The sequence below is a fragment of the Corylus avellana genome, chromosome 5, assembly GCF_965113065.1.
Source record: "Corylus avellana chromosome 5, dhCorAvel1.hap1.2, whole genome shotgun sequence".
Lineage (NCBI taxonomy): Eukaryota > Viridiplantae > Streptophyta > Magnoliopsida > Fagales > Betulaceae > Corylus > Corylus avellana.
Genome location: NC_142494.1, coordinates 26229102 through 26244925, shown reverse-complemented (window position 1 = coordinate 26244925; position 15824 = coordinate 26229102). Strand labels below are relative to the sequence as shown.

The 15824-nt window shown below is 35.8% G+C and overlaps 1 protein-coding gene across 1 annotated transcript; it reads left to right on the top strand.

Annotated features, from left to right (window-relative positions):
* Positions 1–2615: 2615 nt before the first annotated feature.
* LOC132182842 (Regulator of chromosome condensation (RCC1) family with FYVE zinc finger domain-containing protein) lies at positions 2616–13947 on the top strand. The gene is made up of 9 exons (XM_059596196.2): positions 2616–2891; positions 4058–4144; positions 5267–5350; positions 5463–5543; positions 5667–5861; positions 6939–9035; positions 10228–10374; positions 12026–12435; positions 12823–13947. The coding sequence occupies exons 1-9, from the start codon at positions 2841–2843 to the stop codon at positions 12923–12925; spliced, it is 3255 nt and encodes a 1084-aa protein (XP_059452179.2). The 5' UTR covers positions 2616–2840; the 3' UTR covers positions 12926–13947.
* Positions 13948–15824: the final 1877 nt, after the last annotated feature.

The following is a 15824-nucleotide window of genomic DNA, read 5'->3' as shown; positions in this document are numbered from 1 at the left end:
TAGCTTGAGAGCCACCCCAATGGCTGGCCAGGGGTGGCCGGACCGGTCACCCCCTAAACCCAAACTTAAAAAAAAAAAAAAAAAAAAAAAAAAAAAAAAAAAAAAAATCGTTTGGCCCTTGTCCACCCCCTTAATTTTTATAATTCTTTTTAAAAAATATATAATATTTTATTATTATTTTTATTAATGGGATATATGTTCTATTTATGGCTTGGATCTCTTTAAAGAGATTATAACAATTAACTGAATATTCTCTAGTCTAAAATGGACTGGAGGGGATCCTGTTCCAAATATAGTCTAAATTAGTAAACTGCTTTTAATGACATTAAGAATTTAATGTACCTTTTAAATGCTTATAGACACTTGTCACTATTTTAAATTAGTTTAATGATATTTCTTTCAGATTGGTTTAAAGGAAATTTCAGCCATAATTTCTTTGTACTAAGCATTAGAGAATAACAAAAATAAGAGACAAAAATAACATAAAAACTTAAGGTGGTTCAACCTTAGAAGCTTACGTTCACTACTGAGAAGAGCTTGGCAGGATTATACAGTTGTATTACTAAGGGCGGCAAAACGAGTCGGTGGATCGACCCGTAATGATCCGCGACCCGTTTAGGGTAAACACAAACACGACCTGTCTAGCTAACGGATCGGTCCCAACAAACTCGGACACGACACGACAATTTCACAAGTCACTCGACGACCCGCTTAACCCGTTTAGCTTAGAAAGTGATTTTTTTTTTTTTGAAAAATAAAAATGATGAGTCGGGTCATAAACGGGTCAATTGACCCATTTATGATCTAAACTGTTAAGGATTAAAAAACAAAAATTTAAAATAAAAACTAAACAGGTGTAATAGGTAACCCACAGTTGACCCATTAAAAGCAAAATAAACGGGTCATAACGGGTTGACCCGTTTATGACACAAACCCGTTTAGGGTAAACCTAAACCTGCTAATTTTGTGTCCTGTTCATGTCAAGTCGTCAGATCATGTCAAAATTGCCAGATGTAGTATTACATGGTCTACATGAAAAATATGGTAGGAGAAAATGTAATTAAATCCTAAAGATTTAATTAAAGACCGACAACTATGGTAAATACTTCTAATAAAAAATATATCAACATTAATATGAAAAATATATATATATATATATATATATATATATATATATATATTCTAACACTCAAAATTTAGGAATTTAAAGGTGAAGATTGCCCAATTGAAAACCTGTCCAATGTAAATTCTCTCTCTCTCTCTCTTTATTTATTTATTTTATTTATATATATTTTCTCAATTTTTATTTATTTATTTTTCTTCTGATCTTGTTTGTTCTTTAATCCTTTTAGCTTTAACTTTCTTCGTTGCTTCCCTTTTTTGACTAATGCAGCTACAACGACCCCAATACAAGAAAAGGGGGCACAAAACCTTGAACCCAGATAGGAAATGGACTAAGATCTAAAGAAATCGAGAGCAACAAGTTATGTTCATGTGTGAACATCAAATATGGATAAAAAAAAATTTTAAGGTGTGAACATTCAATTCTTGTTAGGGTTTGAGTTACTTTTATTAAGTGCTGTTATGGATGATTAATTAATTAGCATACTTATAATACTCTTTATCATTATCTTTATCTTTTTTTTCCTACACGAATCAAACACACACAGAGAAATGCAAGAGGCAGAAGCCATGCATATACTCCAAAAATACAAAACCATATATCTTATTTTTTAACCATTTGTTTGATAGGTAGACCAGTCATGTTATGTTAGGTTTCATATTTGATTTTGACTCTTTTTGTTGGTCACTGGATTGCACAGTGAGATAGCAATCCCCTCCCATAAAATTATAAACGACATCCCCAAGTTCTTTCTTTAGATTATAAACAATGCCTAAATGGGATTCCTGAACTTTCGGCTTGTCTAAAAAGAAGGATTACTTACCAATTATAGGATTAGTTTCCTGCAAAACCCATATACTCAATATGTAATATTATAAAGGACAGCCGTACAATGAGCATGGAGTCGAGCCAAGCGGCAATTGTTTTCTCCTTGTAACGTTGTTTAAAAGGAATAGTTTCTTATATATATATATATATATATATATATATATTGTCAAGTCATTTGAGTTAACATCATATATGTTATTAGAAGTAATAAAACAAAATATGTACAGTAAAAATGAATCCTTGCTATTTCACTTTCTTTCCAAATAATTGAAGAGAAGTTTAATTATCAAATCATCATTATCATGAAATTTTCAAATATTAGAGATAAAATTAGAAAAGAGATAAAAATCGTTTTCTGGGCATGATAAAACCATAAGAAGAGGGTAGAAAGTAAACGACAAATATAGCATGTGGAAATGAAGAAATGTCAAATAATTATAATATAAAGCGCATGTGAGATGGACTACACGTGCATATGGGTTTGGTTAATGTTCACTTATTATTAATAAAGAAAAGAAAACATCTTTTGTTGTGTGTGTCACTGTGTGTCACTCTCTCTATCCCCTGCACTGCACTGCACTGCACTGCACGACTTACAATGTGAAGAAACAGTGATGGAAAAACAAGATTCACTATAAAGAGAGGAGAACGACCCCCAGCCAAAAGAAAAATAGCAGGAAAAAAAAATAAGGAGAAAAAAACACACACAAACACACGCACTCCCTCTAAAAATACTTATGCTCTGCCTCCGTGCAGGGCAGAGGAAGCATCTTATTCTCTGCATGCTTACTTCTCTCACATTCTGCTGTTGTTAAGGTTTCCTTCTTGGGAAACCCCGAGGTTTTCTCATTCTGCTTCTTTTGTCTCCCATGAGCTTCTCTGCAAAAAAATGGGTGAAGAATCCTTAGCCACAGTGCCCTTTGACAGAGCTGTCGAACAGGTCTCGTTTTGGTTTTCTTTTTCTTTTTTTCTTTTTCTTTTTCACTGAAGAAAATGATGTTTCATTTGGGTTGATTTCAAATCGTTTCAAAATATGATCTTTGTTAGTGTTTGCTTCTTTTCTTTCCCCTTCGCTCTTCGGTCTTTCCATATTGTGACGTTATTTAGTCCTTCACAATTTTTTTTGATGTATATGTTTCTCCTTTTTCTTCCTGTTATTTTGTATCAAATTCGTTTTTGTTATATGTAGTGGAATGTTATATCATCATCTGTAACTGAATTTAAACTTGTCAAACCACATTGTTGGTTCAAATTTTGCTTATTCAAGTATGTGTTTCTGCTTTTTTTTACTATTATATTCGAGTTGTTACTGTTGAGTGGATCAATCAGCTGTTGCTTTTCTTTTTTTTTTTTTATTTTTTATTTTTTTTTATTTGGGGGTTTGGGGGTGGGGGGTGCTGGGGATGTATAATCAGGTATTGCTTTGAGCATTGTTTGTAAAGTTCATTAATTTTTGGTTGGCATCATTTTGCGGTTTTTCATGAATTGTCAGTGTGCCTAATTAGAATTTCAAATTTTATGTTGTTCTTCCTTTATCTTTTATCCTTTAATGTTGGCTTATATAACTTAAATATCTCACATGTTCGGAGTGATTTGAAAATGTTGTGTTCTTGTAGTTGCCAAAGCTTTGAAATGGAAGTTATAGTATTATGATTGCAGAATCACAAAATCATATCAGAGATCGAACATTGATTGTAATTCTTTTGATATAACGCTACTACAATTTGCTCTTTTTTCCGTTTAAGAAAATGGGTTTTTCTTCTAACATTTCAAAAGTTTGTGGCTGCCATTAATTGCTGATTGTGGTTTCCAAAAGCTTTGACTTGATTCTTACAGTTTAATGTTCAGCAATGAGGGGTCACATAGGACACTTCACTTTTATGACAGTAATGAAGACTTGATCTCTTAGTGTGAATGAAATAATCTGTAACACTAGGAGTAAAATTTGATGCAACTCAGCGTTAACTGGCATTCAGACTTTCTTTAGATATGTTTTTTACTCTTGTGAAATTATGTTGTTTTGTTAAGTAGTTGAGGATGGTTCCTCTCTCTCTCTCAATCTCTCTCTCTCTCTGTGCTGAAACCTTTTTCTGTAAGTCTGTGCAGGCAATTGTATCCATAAAGAAGGGTGCATATCTTTTGAAATGTGGACGAAGAGGGAAGCCCAAATTTTGCCCTTTCAGGCTTTCTACGGTGTGTACATATGACTTAGCATCTTTGTTTACAATTATGACAGTGTTACACTTTTGTGTAAATGCAGGTTTATAGTGCTTCACATTTATAGTAATGATATTTGCTGGATCAATGGTAATGAATTGTGTTTGAGCAGCTAGTTCCCCTGTAAAGGAAAGACCTAACTAACTCAACTATCTTATCATGGAGAACTGTGCAATCTCTGATAAATTTCTTTCCAAAAACATGTGTGGGATCTTTTAGACATTTGAAGCATCACTTGTTGTGGATAGCCTGTTTGTAGCATTTCATTATACAAAATAGTTAGTTGTGTCATGTGACTTATCTAGATGGGTAATAATGGCTGCATATAAAAATGGACATGACTTATATGTTGACTATATGGGAAATGTCCATCTATGTAATTTGAACTTCCTGATCTGGAGACTTTATATATATATATATATATAGGATGAACTGCTTCAACTAAGAAAGATTATGAAGATGAGAAGTATAATAGAAGTGTCTTTCAGGCTAATTTCAATCTGAAGCGTATGTAAGATGAACATGGGATGATGCTGCAACAATTTTGGTGACTTTCAAGTTTTTGATATGTTATTATGCTTCATGCTTATAATTTAATGTAGTTATATGGACTGATGCCACTTCTTTTCTGTGAACAAGGAAGTTGGTTATTCTGTGTCTTTTTGTCTTTTGGTGAAGAATTGCTGATGTTACTTATTTCATGTTCTTTAGAATTTACAGAGAGTTTTGTGCCCTTGAAATCTATGGTTCATCACACGGTGCAGATACAACTCATTAGAACACAATTATGAATTTGTTCTACATGAACACGACTGACCAATACAAGAATCCCAAGCTATACTAGGACACACAAACTAGGTTTACATATTTTCTGTCATATATTTGATTATTTAATGACATGCCATAACGAAATACAATTCAATCAAGTGAGATTAAATAAGATCAAGTATGCATTTTAGTAGTTAAGCATACTTTGTGAAGGAACAAAGGAGATAAAATTGTGTTGTCTGTTATAGATGTTTGAAAATCCCTTTCAACGTTTTGTATTTGGTTTTGTTTCTTAAAACACCATAAGACTTTGATTTGTTTTGGTAACAGGATGAGAAATATTTGATTTGGTATTCCAGAAAGAAGGAAAAACAATTGAAATTAAGCTCAGTTAAGGATACAATTGCTGGACAGGTATGTAAAAAGATTCTACTGCCTCATGTTTGCTTGAGTTGGTTATCCCTTGCTTTTGGGGTCTAAATATAGCCTTCTTCATTCTTTGGAATGGTAATTCCACTTGTTTCAGGGGAGCTTTCAGAGGCAATTTCAACCTGAAAAGGAATGTCTGTCATTTTCGCTTATCTATGGTGAACGTTCACTTGATCTGGTAATCTTACTATTCATGGTAACATGGTTTATACGTTAAATGTTTTATTACTTTTCCGGTTTGAGTTATTTTTCTTTGGCTAAGACTAATAGCTTCATTTTTGTCTAATTATCTTTTTCATAGATATGCAAGGACAAATTGCAGGCTGATTGTTGGTATCTAGGCTTAAGGGCTGCAATATCCAGGTGTCACCATTTTAGACCACTATGTAGCTCAAGGAGCCGCAGAGGGGTACAAACTTGTGTCAATAGTCCTGCTGGATTTTTTCGAAGAAAGCATTATCTTGGACTTCTGGAGGATACCAACGAATTTGAACAGGTTTATAATACCTCATTTTGTGTGTTTCATTCCAGTAATTTTGGTTGCCATACTTTCTTCCAGACAGAGTCATGATTGATTAATGCTGAAAATAATTTGGAAATTTCAAATTAATCAGGAAAGGTTTGAAAAGTAACACCACTGTAAGGCATAAGTCATTAGTAAAACTGGTGTTACTTATGATGGTAAAGTAAGTAACACATAAGTCTAGTATTCAGTCAGTAACATATGGTGTCAATACATGACTGATGCGTCAAATGGCTTGGTTGGACGTTCAAAGCCATGGCATGGGAACATGGAGTTTTGGGTTGCCTCCCAAACTAGGCTTTAACATGTGTCTTGCCACTCATCCATCACAGTGTCCGTTTCTGGTCTTGGTTTTTCCCTCATGCCAGACATTCTGATTTGTAATGATCCCTTTTACTTGATTAGTATTCAACTATCATACATAAGTCTAGATGCACTTCTCTTTTCCATCCATAATCTAATTTGGTGTTATGTCCAATTTAATCTCATTTCTCTCTTCATGCAAAATCTGTATTAATTTTTAATTTTTTCCAGAAATAAGTGCTTGGATGATATGATGGATAATTAAAGAAGCTGAAAAACTAAAAATCTGTAATTTCATTTAAAAAAAATAGGATGCATCAGACTCATATTTGTTTGCAACTCTACAAGAGTTTTGTTGAAGTTAGTCAGATTCCTCAGACGGATGTTGGTGGATCTTAGAACAATCTTCCACTGCTTTCCCCGACTGTTATATTATGCTTGTAATAAATCAATTCCTTTTTACAACTTTCTCGTTTCCATATTTTTTTTATTCTTTTATCCTTTTGGTATTTGATTAAACTATGTTCAAGATAACATATACCTATGTTTTAGATTTTCTATTCACTCATAATCTAACCTGGTCGACTTGACCCAGTCATGATATTGAGGGATGGGGCCGTTTCTTGTAACAATCCGAACCCTGAGAAGTGATTGCTTAAATTTAGACAAAAATTATTTGGTCTAATCAAAACAAAGAAAAATGACTTGTATCAACTACCTTACTCATGACTATTATGCTTCTTGAAGGTGCGCAGTTTATGTGGGAGTCCTACTCTGTCACATTCAGAAAGGTGTTTTTCTGATGGCTTATCACATTCTGCTGATTGCTTTTCTTCGTCAGAATCAATCCTATCAAATATGCGGAATGCAATGGCTATCTCAATTCCCAAATCACCGTGTATTGAAGCAGATAATCTCAAGAAGAGGGTATCAATTTACGCTCATGCAGACCAAGAAAAGAATGTGCCTCTTAGGCTTGTTATGCCTTGTGGTTCTCGGCAAAGAGCAAAGAACAATATTTTGAATGACGTTATGATTTGGGGTGAAGGAATAGGAGGAGGGGTTGTTGGTGGTGGGGTGGACAGGTTTGGCAACCATCACGGAGTACAAGTGGATGCTGTATTACCCAAATTATTGGAATCCACCATGATGTTTGATGTGCAGAACATATCTTTAGGGGGGAAACATGCCGCCTTTGTTACCAAACATGGGGAAGTATTTTGCTGGGGTGAGGAAAAGGCGGGTAGGCTGGGGCACAAAATTAATATAGATGTGAGCTTCCCCAAAATTGTTGACTCCCTTATTGGGGTCCATGTAAAATCTGTTGCCTGTGGTGAATATCAAACATGTGCCCTGACAGAATCTGGTGAGCTATATACATGGGGTGATAATGGTTGTGGTGCTGATTTATTAGACAAGGAGAGAAATAGAATTCAGTGGCTGCCGTGTAAACCTTTTGGCCCTTTGGACGGTATTAGTGTAGCAGATGTTGCTTGTGGGGAATGGCATACAGCAATCTTGTCCACCTCTGGGCAGTTATTTACATATGGAGATGGGACTTTTGGGGTTCTTGGGCATGGTAATCTTAAAAATGTTTCCCAGCCAAAAGAAGTTGAATCTCTCAAAGGTTTGCGGGTAAAATCTGTTGCATGTGGATCGTGGCATACAGCCGCTATTGTTGATATCATGGTTGACCGTTTAAAGTTTAATGCTAAAGGTGGAAAATTATTTACATGGGGTGATGGAGATAAAGGAAGACTTGGGCATGCTAATGAAGAGAGAAAGCTTTTACCAACATGTGTTGCACAACTTGTCGATCATGATTTCGTTCAAGTTTCTTGTGGAAGAATGCTAACCGTTGGGCTTACCAATTTGGGTACAGTTTATACAATGGGAAGTGCGGTGCATGGACAGTTAGGAAATCCACATTCCAAGGATAAATCAATCACTATCGTTGAAGGGAAGCTTAAAGAAGAGTTCATTAAGGAGATATCATCAGGTTCATACCATATTGCTGTCGTAACATCTAGTGGAAGTGTGTATACATGGGGGAAGGGTGCAAATGGGCAGTTAGGATTAGGTGATATAGAAGATAGAAACTCACCAAGATTAGTGGAGGCTTTGAGGGACAGGCAGGTGGAAAGTATTGCTTGCGGATCAAATTTTACTGCTGCAATCTGTCTGCACAAATCTATTTCTGTTAGTGATCAATCAGCTTGTACTGGATGTAAATTGCCTTTTGGATTTACAAGGAAGAAGCATAATTGTTACAACTGTGGTCTCCTGTTCTGCCGTGCATGTTGTAGTAAGAAGGCTACAAACGCCTCTCTCGCACCTAATCCTGGCAAGGCTTTCCGAGTCTGTGAGCCATGCTTTAATAATCTGCAGAACATCACACATTCAGGTAGGCTATCAAAACTGGAAAGTCGCAGTCCAAAGCAGCTATCGACCCAAAGAAAAGTATTCCCTGATGAGAAAGAAGAAAAAGGAGATGTAGCTCCAAAATGGAGTCAAATGTTGTCGATTAGACAATCTTGTAACAGGGGAAGCCAATATGGTGGAAGGAAGACCTTGGAAAATCAAGGGGAAAATCAGCAGCCTGTAGAACCTGTTTCTTCTTTGTCAGGTGGGCTCCCACAATGGGGGCAAGTCCCATGCCCACCTTCATTTAAAACTTGCTGTCCAGAAAATTCTGGAGCATTTATTCCTCTATCGGAAAATCAATCTGCTTCTGTTTCCCCACTTCATTTGGTATCTACTATTTCTAGTGAACTAAATGGGGAGAAAGGCATATGTGAGTCAGATGAGATGCTCATTGAAGAAGTTCAGAGGCTGAGGGCCGAGGTAAATGGTTTTTTACTTCCCTTTTTTTTTTTTTTCCAAGTGAAGTTGCTTTTACTAGATGTTGCCTTCTTGGTTGTACACAATCTTATTGTTTAGAATGTGCATGCACACAAGTAATGTTGTCTGGTACCTAATTTTTGAATTATGAAGATAGTCGGTGTTAATGCATATGCATCCAGGAAGAAGGGTCACACTGAAAAGTACTACCCAACTGCATATGTACCACTTTTTATTAGCCCTGTGCACACATTTTGGTCTCCAGCCAGACAGTAACTAAATTTCTTAATCTAGAATAGTCTTAAGTTCTTATCGTATAACGTTAATAATTTGTAAGGCTGTACTTAAAGTACAAAGTAGGGTTATAAACTCTGGATTTGTTACATTTGTATGTATAAAAGGTTGTTTTGTAAGCTACACCAATTGAATGGAATATTACCAAAATTGGTTGTATCATCAAGGAGAGAAGTAGGCCCAACAACTGTAATATACTTGGTCTATAAGGGTCTATAATGTTCATGATTGTAGGTTGGATATATGTTCCTTTAGCAATAGTTCAACCACGTTTGGGGTGCAAATCCGAAAGCACTACAAAGGCTTGTCTTTGCTGTGTCGCTTTCTGCATTTATATACTCGGAGAAATATTATTGAGCTACTGATATTTATGGAGAGAGAGAAGGAGACATAATTTTGGATTATCGCTATTATATACTGGATTTTTTTTTTTTTTGTGTGTGTACTTTAGTTGTGCCTTTTTTGTAGCATCTCACATCGCTTGGGTATGGGGATGGAGATGTGCTTATATGTATACTTGCACCCTTCTTGACATAACGTATTTTAAAGCCATGATAGCCATGAACCTATCAGAACTCCGCAATTAAGTGTGCTTATGCGAGAGTAGTACCAGGATGAGTGACCTCCTGAAAAGTCTGGTTCAGGGGACCCAAAAGTGGACAATATTGTGTCATTAGTATGGAGTGTTACCTTTTTTTCTCTTTCAAGGTAAATTTGTGCCACATTCTCTTTTCCTATACTTGTCCTCATCTTTTTCTTTTGAGTTTTATTGAGATGATCTTTTTATATTTTTTCCTTCTTTTTAATCTTTTAATTTTATGTTTATGTTTTCTTTTGGTTGTGTGATTGAAAATGCTTTTTTACAGCTTTGATGTATTATTTCTCTGCTTTCTCTTTACAGTCTAGAAGCCTTGAAAAGCAAAATGAGATCAGAAGCCAGAAGATTCAAGAATGTCAACAACAAATTGAGGATACTTGGTCCCTGGCTAGGGAAGAAACTGCCAAGTGTAAGGCTGCGAAAGAGGTCATAAAAGCTTTGGCATTAAGGGTAAATTGCTTATTTGTTATAATTTTGGGTTGGTTTCGTGTTTCTGTTGTTCTTATGAATTACTATGGACACATACATGTTTCTTATTTTACCCCTATTTTAAGCTTCATCTCGCTTTCGAAAATGTTCAAGCTGCTGCTGCATCCCTTGACATTAATTTCCATATTCCCATTCCATCTTCAGAAATTGTTCAGGTGCAAACTTATTTTATAATTATGAAGATCTTTGTGTTTAACTATCCTACGGTAATTGAGAGTACTACTTCACTAAGGTTTGTCTACTGGAAAGTTGGCTCTCTTATCCCATGATAATTGAAAGTACAAATTGTTCACTGAGTTTTGCCTCCTAGAAAGTTGGGCTTTCTGCTTTGTAAAAATGGTACTTCGTCAAAGTGTTATTTGGGCTGCTACGGCTACTGGCAAGTCATAAGTAAGGTCTAAAGGATTTGTTTGGCCTATTTTGTAACAGAACGATTAAGATATTCGCCATTCTTACTGCTAACTAATAATAAACTTTTTTTCTTGCTTTCACATTTTTTAAATGTTTGTGCATGCTTTCGTTCTTTGTAGGGTAGGAACCATCCTTATAGTTGTCTGCCCCAGTCAGTCTTGTGTTGACCGACTTGGTTGACACTGATGAGTATATTGACTCAGATTGTTGCATCTGACCAAGATGTTCACTTTCATTACTTTCATGTACAAACTTGAACCCATTTTTTTTTTTTTTTTTTTATTTATGTCGGGGAACCTCTCCAAGGCAGTGCTCTTCGGACCTACCCTTACAGAGTAAACTCCGGTCCCATGCACCGCACCCTCGGAAGTTTCTCTACACGGAACTGGTTAAGTCGCTTGCTTTGCACCAGAGGGTGTGGCCCTATGGAAAGAGGTGTTGAACCTTGGACCTTGAAGGGGGCAATACCTCAAGACCAAGGCCTTGACCACCTAGGGGTGCAACTTTTCTGTAGCCCATGCCTATATTGTGAATGGCGGCTTTGCCCAAATATACATTTTCTGGATGAATGTCCAATCCAATGGGAAATTTACATGAATGTCCAATCTAAGGTGAAAGTTACATCATGTGCTTTCTCTTATTTTTTTTCCATTTTTTTCATTTATACTTGGGGAAGTGCAAGTTTTATGGAAATGATTTCTGATAGATGGAATGATAGGATTGTTTTATGTTTAAACAGGTGACCACCTATCTGCTTATCTACATTCTGGTTGTATAGGAGATCCCTATTTAGGTGATCATTAATATATTCTATAAATACAGTTGATTGTTTATATTTTTGTCTCTTCTTTATATAGCTTCCACTGTTGGAAAAGGTACTAGATTGTTACTTTGCCATTGTAGATAAGGGATGACCATTGCATCAGACATCTCTTGAAAATTGAATTGATCTATTCACTTTAAGTAGGATTATAGCCTGACACAAATTTCTTGTACTAGGTGTGTTAATGACAGCCATTTGAAACATTGCTCTTTTAAGCTGATGAATTTACACACATCCCATATGAAGTAAAATGCCCAATTCAATTTTTATGGGACAACCAAATAATCCTTTACTTAATTCATTCATCTATATAGTATATAATGGGTTTCTATTAGTCTTTTTGTAAGAGTTGGAATTGATACCAATACTCTGTTGCAGCTTCATACAATGTCAGAGAAAGTTTCTTCTAATAAACAACCGAAGGATGCAACTCGTGTCAGCCCGCCTCAAATCACACCAGCATATACAGATAGCCTTGAGGGGGTGTGCCCTATGATTGTGGCAACTCAACTGCCCCCTGAAGTAGGATTATCAAAAGACACAGAAGGAGATAGTCTATCTAATACTCCTATTATATTCTCTGATACACTAAAATCCAAGTATGGCAGAGGTGTTTGCCATTACGACACTAGATCCATGGAGAATTCACATGTCACAAGAACTGAATTTCCACAGAACGGAAGGAATGCATCGAAGCTTGAATGGGTGGAACAGTATGAGCCTGGCGTATATATCACATTTACGAGTTTGCCTAGTGGGCAAAAGGGGCTGAAACGAGTGAGATTTAGGTAACTATTATCAAATTGACCATTCCATGTGAATAGGATCTTATCTCGAAACTTACATTAATGGGAATTTATGTGTCTCTGGGTGTGTGCACACTTGTCTGTGTGTGTTTGTGTGAAGCTGCCTGCATACTTATCAAAATAATTGGGTGCTCTATGATTTTAACAATTATTAGATATTGGCTCTCTATGATGATCACAATTATTAGATAAGGGGCTTCAATTGATGTTTATTCTAAAGGATTTCTTATTGTTAGTGGCTTCATTGTGGTTTCCAAGATTCTAATGTGCTTTCGTTAGTTCTTTCTGTATTGTTTCTCTTGGTATCGGATACTGCATCAGTATGTTTTTTAACTGAACTTTCATTGCTACTTGCTGCTTGTTTTGCAGCCGAAAGCGATTCACTGAGAGGGAAGCAGAGTTGTGGTGGGAGGAGAATCAAGTTACTGTGTATCAAAAGTATGATATTGAGGGCTATAGCAACTCATCATAATCAGATGAAGGGCTTATTTTTGCTTGCCCTTTATAGATGATGATCTTGTCTACCTCAACAAATAGCTCTGTGGATAATGGTAGACAGTACGAGGAAGTTGATGCCAAGGCTGAAAAATTCTTCTAGTCCAAAACTTTAGGTGCCATTCAGATGAAGTACCTTGCCTATGGCAGCCAGTGTACAGTTTTCAATAAAAGCATCTGTCTCTCTCTCTCTCTCTCTCTCTGTGCTTGTGCGATCTTGCACGTGCATGTGTTATACATGCAAAATTATGCACAGGGTGTGCCCTTTGTTGGATGCAGTTCAAACTCTTAGCTTACAAGAAGATTGCTGGTTAATTATTCACTGATGATTACTAAGACTGCAGATGGTGATCTATTGTCAAAAGAAGTTTTTCGGGGTATTGCTTTGGACTACTGTTATGAAATGTTCTCTGGTTGACAGCAATTCTTGTCTGCTGATATGTTGGATCGACGAACTATATGGTGAAATCATCACGGATTAGGGGAATTCTCATTTGGTGACATGGTTGCTGAGGCTGAGGATATTAACAACAAAAAGAAATCACTTTCCATGATGAATAATAGGAGGAATCCCTGCTTTAACTGCCAATGCCACTGAAAGAAGTGCAGATCAAAATATGAGGCTCCTAGAGGGTTCCTTGAATACCCCGACTCCTGCGACTTCGGTGCTGAAATGGAAAGAACCATAATGGTTAATTTGAAAATACTCTGCTAGAGGAGGAGACCAAAAAGATGTGGTCGGAGAGGTGCTGAGGATGGATTTGGCCTGCTTCAAACTTCAAGCTTGCTGAGTTGGTAAGAAATATTAACTGTTGATCCTTAGATGGCCATTAACATAGGTATAGCAGGATTTTCCAGAAGTACAGCTTTTTTCCCCTTACATCTCATCCAATCTGTATATCCATTCAGAAAGTAGTATATATTGTATTGAGGAGATTTAACTCTTTTAAGGAGTTGTTTTATTGAGACCACAATACAACATTTCGGGATGTTATTGAATCTAAATGCTTAAGTTCATAGCTTTAAGTCCAATTGTGTTTTATTAACCACTCACGCTTATAATATCTTTCCAACATGGGATTTAACTCTTTTCATCCACACGCGTATACTCGGCAACCCCGGATGTGTAATCAACCATATCCTCTCTAGAACGAAAGTCTTTTGCCTAATATCATGTGTTAACAAGAGCTACACACGTACAACTATGCAGGGAGGGGGGACTGGTACCTTAGCATCAAATCTTTTTTGGCCCCCAACTCCTGCCCATAATAAATTTTGGCTCTGTCCCCACAACTATGCACGTATAGTCCACTCTATTATAGGTCACACCACCTCAAGAACTTTATGTGAGCTCACCATGCAAGCATATAGATGTTGCATTCAACACTAGTTCTTCGAAACATTGCTTCTAATACCACTGTTGGAATTTGCAGTACACAGAAGAAAAGTAACAGCCCATAAGAATAAAATCAAAATTATTAGGGGTAAAAAAGTGGTTATAGTTAGTAGTTATTGGCTAAAATTGCTAACCGTAACCACCTAGGCGGTTAGTAAAATTTACTAATCGCTTAGGTGGTTAGCGGATAACCGTTTTTTAAAGGAAAATTAAAAAAATTTGTGCTTGGGTTTGGATACAATTGAAAAGCCTTTTGACTTGAGTTTTGTTTGTAAGAACCAAAAAAAAAAAAAAAAAAAAAAAAAAAAAAAAAAAACTATATAAATTAAGGTTTACAAAAAGAGAAAAAGAAAGAAAAAAAATATCTTAAATGGATAGATTCCTAGAAGCATTTACAATATATATATATATATATATATGGGTGAAGATAAATAGCACGTTGGCATGCTTACTACGCCGCGTGCTCTGAATCACGGCTCATATATATATATATATAGCCACCCCTTTTAACCTAATACTATAATCCGACTTTTATCAGTCTTGATATATTGAAACATTTTCCCAAATTAAATGAAGATTTATATTGGTAAGGGATACTTAAAATACGATAGGGTAAAGTCCACTTAACCCACTCAAACTATTATCTCAATGACAATTTATCCCTTAAACTATCAATTACAACAATTTACCTCATAAACTACTAAAACAATGACAATATATTCCTAATTTTTTAAAAAAATACAAAATTACCCTTACCAAAATAAAAACAAAAATACTAAAAATTAATTAATTTTTTTTCAAAATTTTAAGGCTATTTTTGTCTTATTGAAAATTTTATAGGGGTAATTTCATCATTTTGCTAACATTGGGGGGTACATTGTCATTGTTTTGGTAGTTTATGGAGTAAATTGTCGTAATTGATAGTTTGAGAGGTAGATTGTCATTGGGGTGGTAATTTAAAGGGGTTAAGTTAACTTTACCCTATCATATTTTAAGTACTAATTACAAGATGTCATGGGGTACTTATAAGTTATAATTATCACCTTTCCCACGCATAGATGGATGAATCCCTAAACTCGTAGTTTAGATATAAGTACTGACAAATCACATATCTAAAAATCCCTTAATTGGTGATGACTTTATACCACATCCTCATCAATGTGAAAACAAACAAACAAAAATATGCATCATCCGTTATATATCTATAGAAGTATATATAAACAAAGGTTCAAAAGCATGGGCTTATCAATTTTAAAATAAATTAACAATAATAACAAAAACCTCCAGGAAGCATAAACTCCTAAAGGAGAAAAGCACCAAAAGCTGGATTGATGGAAAGGAAAAGTGTGATAGAGAGAGAGAGAGAGAGATGGCATCGATGGGAAAAGGATGATAAAACTTACAAGTGATCCTGACCTGCCACGTGGGATCTTTAGTTCACGTGGCGAAAGCTGGCCCCACATGGGGTCCCGATGAACCG

What these genes read in the sequence shown, in the direction of transcription:
- LOC132182842 (XM_059596196.2), top strand. Translation starts at nt 2,841, where the DNA reads ATGGGTGAAGAATCCTTAGCCACAGTGCCCTTTGACAGAGCTGTCGAA. An exon ending in TTCAGAGGCTGAGGGCCGAG is followed by an intron (nt 9,036 to 10,227) that starts GTAAATGGTTTT and finishes TTCTCTTTACAG; the next exon opens with TCTAGAAGCCTTGAAAAGCA. An exon ending in CTGAAACGAGTGAGATTTAG is followed by an intron (nt 12,436 to 12,822) that starts GTAACTATTATC and finishes CTTGTTTTGCAG; the next exon opens with CCGAAAGCGATTCACTGAGA.